The sequence below is a fragment of the Balaenoptera acutorostrata genome, chromosome X (genome assembly GCF_949987535.1).
Source record: "Balaenoptera acutorostrata chromosome X, mBalAcu1.1, whole genome shotgun sequence".
Taxonomy (NCBI): Eukaryota; Metazoa; Chordata; class Mammalia; order Artiodactyla; family Balaenopteridae; genus Balaenoptera; species Balaenoptera acutorostrata.
This window is the reverse complement of record NC_080085.1, coordinates 119,890,401-119,910,734: the sequence shown is the minus strand read 5'-3', so window position 1 is coordinate 119,910,734 and position 20,334 is coordinate 119,890,401. Positions and strand designations below refer to the sequence as shown.

At 40.7% G+C, this 20,334-nt stretch overlaps 1 protein-coding gene across 5 annotated transcripts in view; it reads left to right on the top strand.

Annotated features, from left to right (window-relative positions):
• FGF13 (fibroblast growth factor 13) overlaps positions 1–19,889 on the top strand; it is a 525,181-nt gene extending 505,292 nt beyond the window's left edge. For all 5 annotated transcript variants that reach the window (XM_057538932.1, XM_057538929.1, XM_057538930.1 and 2 more), the window contains 2 exons: positions 17,033–17,231; positions 18,481–19,889. In XM_057538932.1, coding sequence (XP_057394915.1) covers positions 17,033–17,231; positions 18,481–18,617 — 336 coding nt within the window. In that variant the 3' untranslated portion in view covers positions 18,618–19,889. The remainder of the gene's footprint in view (positions 1–17,032; positions 17,232–18,480) is intronic.
• Positions 19,890–20,334: the final 445 nt, after the last annotated feature.

Below are 20,334 nucleotides of genomic sequence, written 5' to 3'. Positions count from 1 at the left end.
AGACGTTTGATTGAAGTGAGCATATCTTAAAAACCAGTTTCCATGAAAAGAACAGCTAGAGGCCTAATATGCATGTTGCTTTATTTTATAAGGTTCCAGTATCTAGTCCATTAGTTTATATCCGAAAGAGACTATCTCACAGGGAATACAGCCAGACCTCTTCATTACACCTGGATCAGGGCCCTGAACCTCTACTACTGGCAAAACCATCCCAGGCATTTGGTTAGATAAAGTTCCTTCTGAGTCCATATTAAGCAAGGCACATTGCAGCTGGGTGGTGATGTTCCCGCTTGTCTCCTACAATCATCCAGTGAGTGGAATAGTGGTAAGGTTTGCATTCATTGCTGTTGACAAATTTAAATGTTTATTTATGCAAAGTATATTCACAATTAAACCATTCTTTTTTCTTTCTCCTTCACTGTGCTTCCTTCCAAATTATTCCTTTCTCTAAACAACATCTAAAGTGTGGTACTGAAGTGGTTTTTCTATCTATCCCATTGTACTTAATTAGCAAGTTGTGGCATTTATTTCTTCCTTAACATCCCTCTTTCTTTAAAAATCATTATCTTTGTTTCGGTAAGTGGAAGACAAAATGTGGTCCACGGCAAGGAAATGAGATGTGAACCCTTCTACACTGCGTCTGTTCAGCCTGAGATGCCTGTGCTCTACACGGGGCAATGTAAGCACAAGTCATATCAGGCATTAAACCCCCATGAGAAACACATCAGAGTGAAGCACTAGGGCCCTAGCTAAACTCTTCTTGATATTTTAGTGTATTAATCTTTATTTAATGTATTTCAATGAAATCATCAAAAATAATAGCATCTTCTTGGGAAAGACGTATTCTTCATTTATTCTGTTGTTCAGTACAATGAACTGACATTTCTAATATGTTGAGGAGAAGGTTGCACTTTCATATGTTACAAGATAAGCCCTTGAAATTTACTAGCCATCAGGATTTGCTGCTTTCAATGATTAATTACCTGTTGGCATACTTTTCAAAGGTATTATTCTCTTTAGCTATTTCCTTTCATCTTGACCTACCATTTTTTATGAATAGCTTTTCATGTATAGTTCAGAAGAATGTTAGTAAACGTTTATTTTGTTTCTCCGGGTAGAGTTGCTGGTTTATAATTATAATGCAGTTCATAACCACAGTGAAAATGAACGCCCCAATAACTGTACCTCAAAGGAGCCAAAGTATCATTTTATGACAAATCTAATTCTTTAATACTTATGCAGAGACCTTAATAATCTGGACTAACTTGTCCCTTCAATTTATCACGCCACCAGAATTCATCCATCTATTCATTCAGCAAATTTTTATGGTGTGAATGCAGAGCTTGAGGCACTGTTCCAAGTACTCGAATACAACAATGGACAAAGCATAGCCCCTGTCCTCATGGAGCTTATGTTCTAGAGCAGGTAGACAGAAGTAGATATAAACAAATTCATACATAATTTGCTTTGGAGAAGAAACAAGCAGGGTTATGGGGACAGGGCATGCTGAGAGATAGGGGCAGCTCTCATATAGGGTGGTCAGGGAAAGCCTCTCTGTTAAGGTGGACATCTAAAGGAAAAAAATTCCAGACAGAGATATCAGCAAATTCAAAAGCCCTTAGGTGAGAATATGGTTGGCATGTTCAAGGGACAAGCTAGGAAGCCAGTGTAACTGACATAAAGTGAAAAAAAAGAAAAGGGCAAGTGAGAGACGAGAATAGAGAAGTATCAATAACTGGGATCAGATAACATATGACCTTATTGTCCAGGGTAAGGAGTTTGCCTCTTCTTCTTGAGAAGGGAAGCCATTGGAGGGTGTTGAGTAGAGGAGCGACAGGATTTGCCTCATGTGGTAAATTATTGTTTTACTACAAGGGTGGCTTTTATGGCGCTAGTGGCCACTAACACAGTCAATTAGAGGGTGCTATCGAGGAATCTACGGTCTCCCCCAGCCCTCATGGACTTTGCTTTGTTCTGCAGCTGCAGAATAAACATCATGGGCATGTGCTCCATGGGTCACAGTGCAGTTGACAAGAATGTGTCATTAGCGCAATCCATCCCATCCATAATGCAAGGAGGAAGAACAACGAGTACATTCCTTTAACTCGGGCATCAGCAGTGCAGGAAAAACAGCTCCTGCTGAAGGGAGTCAGTAGCATCTTGATAAACGAAAGCAAGCCTTAATGCCTTAAATGATGGCTCAGTGGCCTCAAGGAAGAAACGCACCTTCCTGAGCAGCTAATTTACTACCAGGCTGTGACTCAGGCTCAGGGAAAACCGAACCTGTTATTGCTCACTCAAAATACAGTAAGCAACTTTAGATAAACGTTAAGACTATTTAAAAGAACAGAGAGTTAATGTTGCTAAGAAGACAAAATGTAATCTGCAGCAGTTCTCACACCGACTTTGTGTTTACGTGTGTCCTTTGGTGACAGGTTGCTGTGTACACACCCGTCTGCTTTCTCGTTGGAACCGCACCGGTAATTTGATGTGTTGGCGCAAAGTTAAACACCGAAGTTCTGATGGCGTCACATCCATTTGATTTGTCCCCTCCTGGTTCTTTGTAACGCTAGAAAATTAGCAAAGTCCCTGACAACTGGGCATGGCCTATGGAGTCACCCCCAAAGCTCTGAGATTTGAAACTCTGTTAGTGTTCACTGAAAGGAGTATTCGTACGGTATTTTATTCTGGTCACTTAGCTCACAGCCCCCCTGTTCATGCCTTTTCCCTGATTTTCTGCAAATATCTGGCTTCGGAAAACATTCTTTCAGTAAATCAGAATTGCAGAAAGTATAACTTCAGCGACACCAAAGTGTGTTTACAGCATATTGTTGCTGGCGATTGGAGTACTAGTAACCTCGCCGTGCAGGACAGCAATTTAACAATGGAGCCTTATTATCTTATATTGGCAGATGGTGTACAGTATCACTTGCAGTTAGTTACTATGATTAAATTAACTCGAGTTTGGCTAGTCATAGAATGTACGGGTTCTATGTTCCTTTAGGTAATATCACAGTGGCAACTTTGATCATTCTCATGTGATTCTGAAGGATTTGTTTTTAGGTTTCAACATAAGCTATTACCGTCCTAATCTATACCTTGACCTGGGATGGTCATGCTTTTTCAGAGATTGGTAAATGCTTAGCTGCTGCTGCTGCTGACAATAGACCACTTAACTGTAACAGATGAAATTACTAAATGAATCCTTTGCAAATGGGATAAATGCTCAATCAGGTTATCGTAGTGGGAAGATATTCACCCACAGTAGGTCTGTATCTTGCTTGGCCACAATAGACTATGGAACTCAATTTTGGTCTGTTGTCTCTCACCGTAAGAACACACTTGGGGGCATTGCATGAGTTCTGGCTGCAGCTTGGGAAGTGCTCTTTGGACAGCTGTTGGGGGACAGCAATTGCTCTCCCCAGAGTGCTAAAGCACCGTGAGTATCGGCATCTAGTTTAGGAAAAATGGTGCACGCGATAGGCACTCAAAAAATCTTTGTTGACTTGAAGGCATACAACCCCCATAATTATGTAAGATAATCGGTCTTCATAAGTCAACCAGAGATGATACTGCACATTCTGCAAAATAATAAACATTATATAAAGATGTTGTTCAGAGAAGCTCTGATTCACTAGGCGAATCATACTTTGGGATTCTGTACACAAACCGATTCCTTTCCGGGGCCAGAAGTTTTACCTGCTTTACCTGGAGAACGGTATCGAGTAGCTAGGCTCATGTGAACGTGGTTTGTTTGATATGAACCAGCACGTGTAATTGAATGTCTTCCATCCTTTCCTGAACTATTGGCATTTGAGAGTCAACCAAAGAACAAGGGTGGGCTTTCTCCAGTGGCGGGCTTCAGAGCAGAGAGGAAATGGATCCACGACAGGCCCAAATTGGATGTTGGACCCATACAGCCCTCTCCCAGGAGACATAACTTGGGCAGAAAAGGAAAAGGATGTACATCTGGTACACCCTATCTCCCTTCCAGTCATCAACTGTTTATTGTAGTCGGAAGTCAGCATTTAACGGGTTCTGCCTGAAGCTCAGTGAGGGAGTTTCATTCTGAGGGCTGTGATCTCGCTGAAGGGCCATCTCCTTCTCTTTCTCTTGGGGAAGGAGTGTCGTTTGCACCCTCCTGATGCAGAGGGATATAGTAGGCACCCTCGTGTGGCAACATCCCAAATGTGTTCTCTCTGCGGGTTAAAAAAAGAGAAGCAATGCAACTGCTGATGTAATTCATGAATAGATGACGCAGCTTCTAATGACTTGGTGATACGATTTATCATGTCCCAATCAAGTGCACGTAGAAGAACCTATGTATGGAATCGATAGGAGCCATAAAACTAAATCCAAATATATTGTGACCATTTAAAGTTTTAGCCCCCTTGATTATCTTTAAAGTAATATATACAGCAGATTTGCCAGTATAGATTTTTCATCACCAGCCATCTGGTATAAATTAGTATGAGATAAATAATTTAGCTTCCTTCTGTTCAGATACAATTTCATTACCCTCTTCCTCGATACTGTGAAAAGTCTTCAGAAATAATCAATTGTAAAGTGCTTTTGCATTCCAGCCGAAGCTGAGCCTGGAGGTTCCTGGCATGCTGACGGTTGACTCTTTTTCCTCCGTGTGCCGTGAAAGGAAGAGGTGCCGATTATTAGCAAGTGGCCCCCAGAGAATTGCATACCCGGGGGCAGCCCCTGCTAAGTCAGTGCGTGGAACCATGACATGAGGTTGCTCGGATGTTCCAGAAGTGCAAGGCATTTGTTTGAATTAAAAAATTAAGAAGGATGCAGAGCCTAAGAAAGCAACTCAAGAGAGATTAGTTATGTATTCCCCGTGACCCAGTAATTCTCTCTAATCACAGTGAATATCCCAGCTTCCGAAGCACACTAATTGGTTTGCAGGAGATATTTTTCCATTCATAAGAAAAATCTCTGCTCCTTTTGGTCCTGGCCTTACTTCTCCAATCTGGCTGGATTGGAGGAATCTTATGCTAAAGTTGTAGGAACACATGTGCGCGATTGTGGAGGGCCTTGAACACCAGGCCAGGGAGTTTGGATTTTATCCTGTAGGCAGCAGGGAGCCATTAAAAGATTTTGAACAGGAGGAATGTAAAAAATAGGACTTGATTTGGATGCGTGTTTAGTATAAAAGTGCAATGATAAGATATATTAAGGGGGTGTTATGGTTCTGTTCACAGCATGGATATAACTGGGGAATTCATCTCTACTAGCTGTCTAGTTCAGCTTTTACAGCATGCAAATTTTCAGGGCCAGCTGTAAGAGCTTGATGGTAAGAGAACAAAGCAAGAATTGATAATGTGAATATAATTGTGAAGAGAGGGATTTTAGTGGTCAAGATCACTGGTAACACAGAATAATAAGCATTTTAAAGGGTGACTGTAGAATTATTTGTTATTTTGTTGGAGTTCTTTGAAGTCACTTCTATGCTATATAATTACCTTAAGTTTTAAGTGTTCCCTGCAGGGATAATTTATATATTTTGCATTCTCGTGCAAACGCTTTAACAGTCTACACTGTTGAAAATGGAAGCTGAAAATTATTGCAAACAGGTCATGGTTGTGCACAGCTTATGAAGTATTAATCATTTTGATGTATCCTCGGAATTTATATTATATTCTTGCATTGTGTTTTCAAACTCCGGTAATACTTAAGGTAACAAATATTTGAAAATTGAAATTGCATATTTTGATAAAGAACTGTAATTTGCCTATCTCAAAATTGAATGTCATCAAAACCCTTTAAAAAATTAATCTAAAAATGTTGCAGTATTTCAGGAAATCTAGAACAGACCAAATTTAATTTAAACTAAGCTATCAAAAGCTCATTTATGAATTGTAGCTGGATACTCGGTCTAAACGCTCCTGTAAAGCATTGCGTTCTTAGAATTCAGGCTTCCATGCAGTGGTTTCTCCCTAACCATAATATCAGGTGATGATTGTAATAAACGGCATCACAGGTGACCACAGTTTGGTCATAAATAGGGAACCGTTGTCTTGTTTACTGCACCATAGCTACACATCTGAGCATTACATTCCTCTTATGAAAATATAATTCACTTTATGATAGCAGCGTTCATATTTCGAAGTATCTTATTTTAATGAACTTTGCACTCATCCTGAGTTTCTCGAAAGACCTGGATTCCCTTTTTCTTTTCTTTCGGAGATGGATGTACATTACACATAGGAAAATCTCTAGGAAGAAATAGGTTTATTCGCTTATCAGGCTCCTCTATAGATACTAACAGAAGAACAACCCGCCCTAGGTGGCTTCTCAGATTTTACCCTGAGGTCTGAGCACACCTGGGAATTGGGACAGGAAACAAATTTTCTCCAACAAGTGAGATGGCTCACTTTCCCACCTTCCCCCTTGTACGGTGGCATTTCTCAAAGGCCACAGGATTACAGAATTGGGAAAGAGAAGAAATCATCGCATTGACTTTCTCTGTGTTCACTTCTGGTTCTCTTTTTGTCTGCCACCCCCGTCTGTCGGTCTGTCTGTCTCTATTGCGAGCGTATGCACGTACGCAGGACTCTGATTAGGCTGGTTTTACCGTTACCCACCTCTGTGCCTAGTTTCAGTAAAATTGCTCTGGGGTCATCCCCTAAAAACTCCGAGTGTAGAGAGGTCCCTGAAAAGAAAAAAAAGAAAAAAAACCCAAGTGTGCTGAGATTCAGAGATGAATATTTTGCAGTAGAAGAATGAAGTTTTCATGGCATGAGCTAGGAGAATGTTCCATGGACACATTTATGTAAGATCCATGGGAAGCTGCCTGGCCTGGTGGAGAAGCCGGTGGCAGACCGGCTGGCGGGCTTGGCTTGTGCTCTGAGTTAAAGCTCTTCCTTCCCTCTGCAGCCCAGGGCCAGTTAGCACTGCTGGGTCCTCGGTGTTTTTCAGCCCTCAGAGATCAGGTTGCCTTAAAATAAGGGTCTCTCACGTGTCAGCACCAGCTACCTTAAACAGATTTCAGCTTCCTCTGGAAGGAGCTGCTTCCCTGCTCTGGATTCATTCTCTAAAAGAAAGTGTGAAAGCCAGATTCCAGTGTATTAATATCTCTGGTTTCATTTCTTCAACTGTTAAAAAAAAAAAAGGTCTACCAAATCCATTGTAATCATTACCTTTCTTATCATCATCATTATTAAACTGTCCCTTATCTGTCATTCGACTGCCAAAACTGTTTAAGCAGTTGTAGAAAACTTTAAAAGTAGGCGCTGCTTAAACATAAGGTACTATCAGATTTTTCAGTATTGTTGTTATTAGTAACCTGCATTATGAAAGTAGAACTAGCAAAACACTGGTTTAGAACAAAAGAAATGAGATAATAATATTGTACTTTTGTGGCATAATAATTAAAATGAGACATGTAGATGTCGTTTGGGCCATTAATACTGGATTAGTTCACAAATCTCTTTAATATCATGTGGGTTCACTGATACACATTACAGTAATTCAAATTTTAGAATCCTAGGCTATTTTAAGCCCCAAATTAAGAGCTCATGTATTGTTACCCTTGCAAAGGAATCACAACGAAAGCAGTCCTCACCCGTACAGTTAATGTGTAACATGAACCTCTCTGTGAACCGGAAAGGTGCTTCTCTACTCCGTTTGTTTGCGTTGACAACCACTAGTTTTCATACCAGTTTCAAGTTGGGAGTGGGGTGGGGAGGAGGCTACATTCTCCTAGCTGTCACATGAACAGAAAATTAAGTCAAGGCAAGGGATCCCGCAGCCTGTGAGCACCTACACGTACACTAGCTGCTTTCCATGCCCTCTGCAGTCCTCCCTGGGAGGCACGTGATGCTATTCTCCTCTTAGAGATGCAAGATCAGAGCCCAGGTAAATTGCCCAAAGTCAGAAATCTGGAAGGTGGAAGAGGCAGGTTTGAACAGAGCTCTTTGGTGTTCAGAGAGCCAGGGCACACGAATAGGAGGAAGGGCTGAACCTTCAGCCAGTGTTGGAACTGACCATTGAGAAGAGAACTGACATCACAGCTCTTGTCTACACAGTGACTGTTTGGGTGAAAAGGCACACTTGCAATTGAGTTCATAAGGGAATGGCTTGTTAAGGGCTTCTTTCCCGTGGCTTTCTCACTTGTGAGGTGGTAGAACTCCTCTCTCAGGCCATTCTGAAGCTGGTACAGAGGCCTGCTGTCGAGATTAAGTCAGATCGTTATATACGCAAACGGGCCTAGGCTCTTGGGGTAAGGAGTAGTTGAGAATGAATTCTTCCATTTGAGTCTTAACTTAATGAATTGACTACCCCTGAGTACTACTGACTACCCCTGAGTACTACTGACTACCCCGGAGTACTGCTGACTACCCCGGAGTACTGCTGACTACCCCTGAGTACTACTGACTACCCCTGACTACCCCTGAGTACTACTGACTACCCCTGAGTACTACTGACTACCCCTGACTACCCCTGAGTACTACTGACTACCCCTGACTACCCCTGAGTACTACTGACTACCCCTGAGTACTACTGACTACCCCTGACTACCCCTGAGTACTACTCAGACTCATGGTAGGTGACTGTCACAAGCATCCTTTCATTAGCTCCTTCCAAGGGGCAAGTGTTAGTGGAAATGTGCTCTCTATATAGAAAGAGGACTCTGTAAGATTTCCTATCCCCAGAAGTCATTTGCAGGTGTTATGTGATGTGGCAGTCCAATAGCCCTCTACGACATCTTTCTCATCCTTGGTTTATAGATGAGGCCTTTGCACCCTGCCCTGTGATTCCAGGTTTTCTGGTTTGCAGTGGAAAGCAGGCATTAGTGATTTCCTTCTGAGCAGTGGCACTGCTTTCCTTCCTGTGCAAGAGAAAAAATAAGAAGTCTTCTTTGAAAGTCTTTGAAGAAGTAGACTCCTGGCAATTGTAAATGACTCTCTTCTACAGAGACAGACCCTATCAAATCTAACACAACCGCTATCCAGTACAAATCAGAATTACCACCTTCACAATTGCCTGCAGTACTAGAACAAGCTATGCACCCACGTGGGTATGATTTTATTTTTAATAGGCCACCTACCTTGCCAGAGTTTTTTCAATTGATCTACGCAGAAAGAACCTTTCTCCTTTGCATGACAGTTTGTTGGATGTCTAGGAAAAGTTTTCAGAGTTCCCAGGCTTTGAATTTTTGGACAGGAGCTTGGAAGAGCTATTTAAAAGGATACAACCTACTAAGCTTATTCTCTCGCTGACTACAAATACTTCCAAAGTATTTTGGAAGCCCATGGGCTTAGATCCCCCTGTGAAGTTATTATACAGAGGAATCTTGCCACAAATTAGAAAGCTTCTTCACAGTAACGGAGAATAGTTAGCTAATGGTCACAGATTAATTCCAGTAACCAGCCAAAAGACAGGAAAGTTTATTTTTAGAAATCATATCTGATATTTGATTCCCCTTTCAAAACACATAGGTCAGCCCTGCTTATAAGAAAAGCCAACAGCACGAGTTAATACACATAATAGACAAAAAAAGTTGGAGAGAATTACTCACTTTAGAGAAGTGTTCTTCAGTTGAAAAAAATGCTTTTCCACAGATTTTTGTTCAACAGCAAGATTTAATCTAGTAAGATTAAAAAAAATAACATGATGGCCACAGTCTCTGTAACATATGTAAAATGAAATCCATCTTCTGCTAATTGGATTCTTAACCAATCTGTATTCTTCTGCAAGGCTTGGGTCAGACTGACACTGCCTTGGGCCAATTATACAACCCTGGAGACGTATGGCCTGTCCCTCTTCTTTGTCACAAGTCTCAGCAAGTTACTTCCATTTCAAAATGTATCTGCTGACCAGGTTTGGAGCTGAGTGAGGCCTTAGGATCATGTAATTTTTTTTTTTTTTTTTTTTAATGTTTGTGGGTTGGCACTCCTGGGAGGGCTCCTCGAGGCCATATCTTTTTTTTTATTTATTTATTTATGGCTGTGTTGGGTCTTCGTCTCTGTGCGAGGGCTTTCTCTAGTTGCGGCAAGCAGGGTCCAATCTTCATCGCAGTGCGCGGGCCTCTCACTATCGTGGCCTCTCTTGTTGCGGAGCACAGGCTCCAGACACGCAGGCTCAGTAGTTGTGGCTCACGGGCCTAGCTGCTCCGTGGCATGTGGGATCTTCCCAGACCAGGGCTCGAACCCGTGTCCCCTGCATTAGCAGGCAGATTCTCAACCACTGCGCCACCAGGGAAGCCCAGGATCATGTAATTTTTTATCACAACAAAAATCACCCCTCTTAGGCTCTGTAAGGGATATGGTGTTTTTGTTTTGTCTCCTGCTTTATTGTAGCTTATTTCAGTGTATTTTATAAAACAAATTGTAAAATTTGACATTGCATGAGACGGCTCTACAGAAATATATGACAATCCAGAACAAGCCAATACAAAGGACTCAATGAACCCCAGGGCTAAAATGTGGTCATATCTGCATCCTCATTCTGTTTTAAACAGGGCATCGGTTGACAAACTCATTAACTTTTTTTTTTTTTTCATTTTTTGTTTGTGAAGAGTTGAGAAAAAGCAATACTCCGCTGCCCTATTTTGTGGGCTCAACATAAGGTAAATGAAAATGTCTACTAGATATCTTGGAATACAAAACTGCTACCAAGAAATTTCACTATAACCATATGAGGAGAAATAGTCCCATGTGCATATTCTTAATTATAATCTGTGTTTCTTTACAAATGGTTGCCAGTTAGCATGGGTACTTTGAAGTCATTTTGTGGCATGGTATTTCACGAAGCCCATTTTTCAGCGCTTCATTTCTTTAGTGCTGGGGCTTGAAGCACTGCAGCCTTTCAGCCGACTGCAGACCAAAATGACAAATGGAAGGAAGCAAAACAGTTTTCGGGGAACCAAGCTTGGAGGAGAACACTGAACACTGAGTGTCATTCATGTGCAGTCCTAATTTTTGGTAGAATTTATCTCCTTCCGTGTTAATAAAACACATATAGGCAGATCCTTTCTTTAGAAATTGATTCCAGGGTGAAAAGAACTTCGAAAAGAAGAGAGAATTTATTTATTTTGCCTTGGTTTTCTGGGCATGTATTATCAGAGTAATCCCACGTTTCATGTGAATGGAGCTTTACAATTTTCAGAGCTTCTCTCACATACATCATCTCATTGGCTCCTCGTCCATCCTGTAAGGTCAGCAGTTCCCCCCCACCCCCGCCATTTTACAAAAATCAAGTTAATAGAATGTAGTTGCAATGTCTGCTATTTGCGGACCCAAAGACCAAGAGTATCAGTCTAATGCTTATATCTTGGTTACCAGGAAATCTCTTTATTCTTGCAGCTGCAGCATCAGTTTTATCTTTATTGGTCCCCCTTCTCTTCCTCCCTCTCCACCTCCCTCCCTCCATCCTTCCCTTCCACCCCTCCCTCTCTCCTCCCTCTCTCCCTCCCTCTCCAGTTTTTTAAATTGAATTTATCTGTAGACTGCTTTCCTCCTTTTATCACCTACTCTTTCTGCCCTGGCAGGCAAGTTCTGACTTGTCAGTCTCTCCTCTAAAACAGCCCTCTATTCATACCCCGCCACGTTTAACCCTTTTTTGGATCTGTATAAGCTAGCTCCCAAGTCCTCTTCCTATGATATTCCATTCTTTCCGTTATTTATTTCACCAGAGTTATATTGATCATTGACTCTAAGCCAGGCCCCATGCTAGGAGCTGCCCTCAAGTATCCCACAGTCCAGAGGATATCTGAGTGAACAAACCAAACTCTGTTTATCCTAAATTAATAATTTTGTTTAGCTACAGTGCACTGGCTAAGTATTGATTCCCTCTTCCCCAACCTCTCCTTTCCCGCCCTTTGATCTTAGTAATAATGAAGTTCATTCACATCAAATATACCCTGGGAGAGAACATCAAAATCCTGAATATAATAATTAATCCTGGATTTTGAAATCACCGATAGAGGGGAAGCTTATATAGAGAATATAGGTAGTTACAGTGTCACCCCCCATATTTTAAAGATTCTATTTTGTTTTCTTTCTTAACAGAGTTGAAAATCTAATTTTAATTTGCATATTATTTTCTTTAGGCTGGGGAATAATTGACGCACACAAGTCAGACCTGCTTCAATAACCTGCTAACTTTAAATCTAGAAAATTAATTGTCATCAGAACGTGGCTGAGAATTAGAAGAGTGACCCTTGCTATTGGCAGTGATTGTTAAATTAATTGGATCTTCAGGCTACTGAAAATGTGGCCAGAAGAGAGGAGGAAAAGAGAAGGAAGTGAGAGGATTAAAGGGAGAGATAGATCAGTTATAATGTGTTTATAGCACCTGCTGAAAAGAGGAAATCATGTTTCACTAGGTTCATTTTTTAAAGTTTCTTTAAACGCTCACTCATCGATGTCTAAACTGTTTTTCTGTGTTCTGTGATGCCAATGAAAATATTACATGTGAATAGAACAAAATGTATTGAGAAACATTCACCTCTACCAGGATTTGTGCGCTTGACATAGCGTATACATATGTGAAAGCTTATATTCAATGTTCAGGCTTTGTTCAACAGTCTAGGACCTCAGTGTTGCCATTTTATGTATGGACAACCTGAGCAGACTCTGCTGCTCTCTTGAGATCCAAGGAAATCAGCGCAACGCATTTAAAAAAGATTTCTTTTGAGAGAAATGTGTTCAAAGGAAACGTTCACAGTAGTCATGGCAGGACTTCCCTGGCTGTCCAGTGGTTGAGACCCCACGCTTCCATTGCAGGGGGCACAGGTTCAGTCCTTGGTTGGGGAACTAAGATCCCGCATGCTGCATGGCACGGCCAGAATAGTCATGGCGCTCCTCAAAGCCTACTGAGGTACAGACTCAAGTGAAACACTGCCACCCTATCTGTTGGTAGCATAGCTGAAAATACAAAAGCAGGGGGCAAAAGTATGAAAAACCTGCTATTAAGGCCTATGCTTGCCGAATGACTTCTTTTAATCAGGAAGACACTTGGTCGTGGTGTGTGTACTGTGCTATCATAAATGTGTTTAGGGCACGGGAATGGCGTACATGATATACAGATGTTTTTGAGCACTCACCTTTTTGGATATGGCTATTGAGGATACAGTTGCACATCACCTGCTGAGTGACGAGGCCCTTACTTGGCTCCCTTCAAGGAAGCCACCATCACAGCCCATGCTTCTTCTGAACTGGCTCCAGCTCCAGGAGGCCGGAGAGTTACGCATCTCCTCCATACTTTGCCCTTGGTGCCAGGGGCAACTCAAGGCACTGTTGCTTCTTCTGACCCTAAAGAGGATAGCAATTTACCCAGGTCCAGAGCCTTTGTTCTGGGCCAAAATGCTTTGTAGCACACCATTGTATCTGGGGGTTCTTTGCATATACCCAATGTTACTGATTGCGTTAATGCCTTATTCTCTTGCCTCTCAAAGTCTGTGTGGAGGTATGTCCTGATAAGGGCAGCTGACCATCACCATTTGTAGCTGTAAGTATTCTCCTATATGCTCTATTGACCTGATGTTGAGGGTTTCAAATGTTTTCTTCTTGTCAGTGGTATTTCAACCTCCAAAGAACTATTTTGCCCTTAATAGTGAGTAAATTGGTAAAAAAGAGAGGTATTAGGTTTTGCTCCTGGATCTGCTCATTCTGCAAATGTAGATTCTTCATTCGTCACCCAAAATATGATCACTGTAACTAACTAGTATGGATTCCTTGGATAAAAAGTTCAATATCCACTGAGAAAAAAACTAACCTTGAACTTTAAGGGGAATAGAGATAATGATTACAGAGAAGAGATTTTAGAGAGATTGAATATCTATATTTTTTTCAGAGTTATTCCTCTGAACATTACTAACATTATTCCTCTGAAATTAGTATAGATATGCAAGAGAGGTAAACAACTTTTAAGAGAAATCGATGCATAAAAGGTTAGAAGATATAAAGCGCCTTTTCTTTTGTATTCATGCCAAATAATTTCTTAGTGGCTGTGCAAGGAATGCTTGACATCTTTTTAATTCATTTATTATGATAGCAGGTATTTATCTAATGCATATTAAATGCAGAGCACAATGACTACTGCCTCTATTTAGTGCCTACTATGTATCAAGGCCACTACGGTACCTTTTTCGAGAGCGCTAATAATCAGCTTCAGGTCAATCAAAGGAGATTGATTCCTTGCCAGATGTCTACCTGGTATTCTCTGAATAGGGCTTCTCTGGTTAGGGTCCGATCCAACTTCTGTTATTTCTGTGAACCACTGCTGAGACAGAGAGAGGCAGCTGCACCCCTCTTCCCTTTGGTGGCCCTTCCTGTATTGGGTGGGATGTTCACATCTTTCTACATTTAATAAAAATCAAGCCTCTTCTGCCTATTCCTTCCAGCACTGGATAAAATGACAGTGTCACACACAGAGAACAGAACACTCCTTTGGTTGCTTCAACATTCTTTTTTTGGCCTCATTTTCCTCCCTCTCTACTGAGTTCTTGAGTCCAAATTTAGTGGTGATGACTAAGAAATTGCCAGGATGTGACAGAGCATTCAGTTCATTGAGTCCTTCCTTGCCATTTTCCAATAGTTGTAACAATTGCCGAGTTTTTTCCTCCTCATGTTGTAGGTGCCGGTATCTGTGTAGTATCTATTATTCTGAACAGTTACGAAGTCACACATGCAGGATCTGTCCCTGCAATGACAACCTCCTTCTATACACAGCTGATTTCGTTCTATGGTATTCAGGAAATTCCCTGCAGACTTTTTACTGGTTGATACTTCTGAATCCTGGAATTTCTGAATTCAATCTGAATCTCTGCAATGCAGATCCTGTAAGCAATAATCAAGTGGTCTGCTATGTGCTAGACAGTATGACCAGTCCTTTATGACTGGAAGGTGGATTCAGAAATAAGACAAATTCCTTGCCTTCTGGAGCAAGGAATGCACACGCCTGGGTCATGGGGCCATGCTGGAGATGTAGATAGAGTTTCCAGGAGCACAAATATGAGTGTCATCAGTTCTGATTGGCAGAGATCATATATGATTCCAGGAGCAGTCATATTTGAGCTAGACCTTGAGGAATGAGAGGAAAGCCAGCAGGTAGAGAGGTACAGAAATGACATGAGTGGCGTCTGTAAAGGCACAAAGGCACACATGGTTCTGTGGTGGAGACAAGGCATGGTAGCGACTGAGTTGTGAAGATTTATTTATTTATTTATTTATTTATTTATTTATTTATTTATGGCCGCACCGCGCTGCATGTGGGATCTTAGTTCCCCGACCAGGGATCGAACCCGCGCCCCCCTGCATTGGAAGCACAGAGTCTTAACCTCTGGACCGCCAGGGAAGTCCCTGGATTGTGGAGAATTTTAAATGCCACATCAGGTTGTCATTTTACGCTAGGCAAGGCGAAACCAACATTCTATACAACTGTCCTCATCCCTAGAGGACACATGGAGACTCTTTTAGTCAGATTTCTTTGTAGACATACCTTGGCTTTCCCTATGTTGAGAATTCTACAAAGAGGAGCGTTCACAGCCCATAAATAGAACACTTTCGTTCCTACCACGTGATAGTTGCCTTCGAAGTACATTGCTTCTTGAGTAGGTTGAATTTGTGTGAATCTTCTGAGGCTCTCAAGTATGCCCCTAGGCTGAAATTATCCCAAAAGATGACTCTGATCCGTGCACCCTGGGAGCCAGATGGGGGAACCAGTGAGATTACTGAGTGAAACAGATTTTGTGGATTTCCAGAAAAAAGTGTTCAATTATTTAACTTTAAGAAAAAGGCTGCCTCCTTTGAGGAATCTGTCCCTCTTTGCTGAAGTGATCCTCTGATGGTGAATCACTGTCTGTTGCCCAGATAGTGTGCTTTGCTTGGAATGCTATCTGACATGAAGGAAGGTAGGACCATGGAGACATCATTCAGAAAAGACAGGTGTCCAGAAAGCTTGCAATATTTTTATTGCAAGGTGGGTTTTTTTTCAGGGTTTTATCAAAACTTATTCCTGATAATATCTCAGCAAAATAGTACAGATCAAATGGCTTCCTTAGTGCCACTGTCACATGTAGCTCACTTTGCAGTTTCCTCGTCATTTTTACTCCAAGTGGACCCACTGCTACTCTATGCATTACTTAGAGATTAAAATCTGCTGTTCATTTCACTTTGCTTATAAATGGATATTTTAAATAGCTGTTTATTGCATACATACACATATTGCAAAACTTGAACGAAGGTTTTCTGGGTTTTTTTGTTTGTTTTCAAAAACAGTCTATTGGGTCAGGAACCCTTCTTTTGTATGGGCAAGTCCAAAGAAAACATGGCCACGTACATGGCAGGAAATCACATTGCCGGGTTCAAAGTCTCCTGGCCTGCTCTCTCATGTCTGCTTGTAGAATTACTGTAAATTCCTTGTTTCTATATTGATTTGTGTGAAATGTTACTGTAAGGCAAGGATGGGGTGATGAGGGAATTTTTTTTTTCTTTTTAAGTCAAGGTCCAATGATCTGAAAAAAAAGTCAATTTGGTTTATCTAAAAGTAAAAGGTAGTCTTTCTTTGTAGCACCTCTTTAGAAATCTAGGCAAGCATTGTAACAGTATAACACAGATTTCAGCCTGGGGCAATTGAAAATTTATAGTACATAGTAACTGGATAATCTATGAAAATTAAGTACAAGGATCGGATGTTTATTTTCTCATATTTAATCCCGAAGGGAACAAAGCTCCATGTGGCAGTTTTATGCTTGTCTTTTCAATCTTTGGCTCCTGTATTTTTCTAATACATTACACTTAGGTGGCTGGTTCTAATTTTTCCATTACCTTATTACAAAGAGAGCCTATCATTGATCAGTAGCACTTGCACTTAGGGCTTTTTCTAAAGCATCACATGAAATGTTATATATAGTTTTAGTTTCCAATGATAATTGTTTCTGCTATTAAAACAGAACACCAGTCATAACAAGCTCTAACAAAGTACGCCCTAAACTCCTGAAGGATAATACCATATGGTTCTCCATGAAATTCATAGCTATAAATATTGAGCTTTTGTTTATTTACTTCTCTTGTAGGAACATTTCACACCTGAGTGCAAATTCAAAGAATCGGTGTTTGAAAATTATTATGTGACATATTCATCAATGATATACCGTCAGCAGCAGTCAGGCCGAGGGTGGTATCTGGGTCTGAACAAAGAAGGAGAGATCATGAAAGGAAACCATGTGAAGAAGAACAAGCCTGCAGCTCACTTTCTGCCCAAACCACTGAAAGGTAAACTTGATATTATACCAGCTGTGGATTAAATGAGTATTGGTATTGAAATCAATCCTTTATCACGCTTTCAAAAGTGGAATGCAATTCTTCCATACTAAGGCATTTATACAAAAATTCAGTAACATTTTACACTTAAAAAAACACTAAAGCATTGACAATAACATCTCACCTCCTGATTTTAACTTTTCCATAGTATATCTGCATGTGGTAACACCTTTCTTATGTGGAAATAGCTTAATTGCTAACTCAGGACAGCCAAGAACCCCAAATTATGCCAAAATGATCCCTGGACAGAAACACAGGTGCTAAAATGTGTGCATACTTAACACTTATCAGAAAGCTCCTTGGGCCCATCTCTCTAAGGGCCCAACAGTATTGTCCCAACAATTTTCATTCATTCATAGTTTTGCTTTTTGGTCATTAATAGCAGCTTAGTAGCAAATGAGAAAGGGTGAGGGAGAGGAATGGGCTGCAGGAAGTAGGGATGTTAGAAGCAGTGAGATGTGGTGGAAAAGCGGTAGAAAATCCAGGCAGAGAAGAGCGGTTTACAGGAGGGGCAGACCATCCAGTCAAATCAACACAGCGCCCTTTGACAGCACATTTTCTGGAGCCAGATTACTTGGGTCCAAAGCCCAGCTTCCGCCTTTACTAACCAGATAGTCTTGGGCAGATTATTGAGCTCAAGTTCCTTCTGTAAAATATGGATAAAAGCACCTGCCTCATGGGATTCGCATGTGGATTAAATGAGATAACACACGTGAAGCACTTACAACAGTATCTGGCACGTTCTAAGTGCTCCATAAGCGTAAGCCAGGGCTGTTATTTACAGCACAACAATAATATTTACCATTTGTTGCATTAAGAACTGTGCTAATACTTAGAGTCTTGGAGAGTTTCATTTTAAAGTCTGAGAGAAATCCGTGTTTGAAAATGTTTTCATTTTTAATATTTGCCTTGCACAGCATGCTGTGGATCATATTTAAACTTCTAAGAGCCTTATTAAATGCATTTTTCATTAATCCTCTCATATATCTAAAACCATCAGTGATGGAAATTAGGCATTAGAATTCTCTACACGCTTCTGTACCAAGATTGGATTTTGCTTCATCTGGTCCAGTCCGCTCTCTACTGAGTCCTTGAAAGCGGCATTTTTCAGGTTTGGCCTTCAGCCTGGAAGCCTAGTGGGCAGAAGGAAAGTTGAGGGCCATTGCGGTGGCCTTTGATGCCGTGTCTCTGTGCTTTGCAGTGGCCATGTACAAGGAGCCGTCTCTGCACGACCTCACGGAGTTCTCCCGATCTGGAAGCGGGACCCCAACCAAGAGCAGAAGTGTCTCCGGCGTACTGAATGGAGGCAAATCCATGAGCCACAATGAATCAACGTAGCCAGTGAGGGCAAAACAAGGGCTCTGTAACAGAACCTTACCTCCAGGTGCTGTTAAGTCTAGCAGTCCTTCACCCAAAAGTTCAGATTTGTCCATGACGTTTACCAAACAAACAAGGCAGAGTTCACTACTCTAATCTGCCATCAAACCTTCTTCTCATCCATACAAACGCCCCATAATTTAGATCGAGCTTGTGCAAAAAAAAGAGTGCCAAGCATGATCAGTGAATTAAATCTGGGAGAAGGACTGCCCAATTTTCTCATGATCTCACCTATGCTTTGGGGAAGACAAACCAAAAACATTTCACAGCACTAATGCTGATTAAAAAAATTGCTCTCCAACCAAGAAAATTGAAAAGACCACCATTGTTCTTCAAAAACAAACAACAAAACAAAACAACAAAATTAACTGCTTCAATGTTTTGTAGGGGCAAACAAAATTCTGTGAACCGTGTTGTTTTCTTGGCTTAATGTTTTCAATCTATGCTTGATTCGTATGTATTCTTTACTTTGGTATAGCACAACTTTATGATTTCTGGAATTCAATGGTTCTATTGACTCTGTGTCACTTAATCCAACTCAACCAAATTCAGGGTTGAAGCTGAATTGGCATCTCAGGCTCAAGGTAACAGTGTTCTTGTGATTTTACCAAAAATTTTTTTTTCCTTTAGAGTCGTAGTATTCTGATCAAGTTCTTGTGCTGTACTTTGTGCGTAGAAATTGTGTTGTGTTGTCAACCCCAGTCAGTAAAGGTTACTTAAAAAAAAAAAAGATTATCCTCAAGTATAGATTTCTCTTAATTCCATTTGTGTTATCATGTTAAACTATTATTGTGGCTTCTTGTGTAAAGACAGGAACTGTGGAACTGTGATGTTGTCTTTTGTGTTGTTAAAATAAGAAATGTCTTATCTGTGTATGTATAAGTCCTCCTGTCATTGTATTTGGCGTGTGAATATTGTGTACAAGGAAATGTTAAGACTGGTTACCCCTAAACAACATATACTTATACCTGCTTCTGGAAAAGTGTTTAAGACTTAGCTAGGTTTCCATTTAGATCTTCATATCTGTTGCATGGAAGAAAGTTGGAATCTTGGCATAGAGTTGCATGATATGTAAGATTTTGTGCATTAATAATTGTTAAAATCTGTGTTCCAAAAGTGGACATAGCATGTACAGGCAGTTTTCTGTCCTGTGCACAAAAAAGTTAAAAAAAATTTGTTGAATATTTGTTGTTGTATACCCAGATACGCACCGAATAAACTCTTTATATTCATTCAAAGAAAAATCCTCCAACGTGTATTTATTGAGCGTCCATTATGTGCCGTGAACTGTGGTAGAAACTGGAGTTGTTACACACTGAATTATGTACATCAGGTCCCTGCCCTCAGATAATCTACAGTCTAGAGATTTATATTAACACGAACACTCTTGAAAGTGTAGTTATTGTACTGGTTGTTGTACTTGAACTTCACATTGGAACAGAAGAATTCTCATTCCCATTCAGTGATGCATTGTACGAAAGACACCTATGTTCTAGTACCCTCCCTGCCTTTCACACTGTCATTTCCCCCTCTCTGTTTCTCATTTCTCTCAGTAGAGGGAAGGAACGGGACTAAATATCTCAAGTCCTTTCCACCTCTGAGAACTGAAGGAAAACATAAACATTTTCTTTTTTTATTAAAATTTCAAAACATATATTAAAATTGAAAGATTTTTATA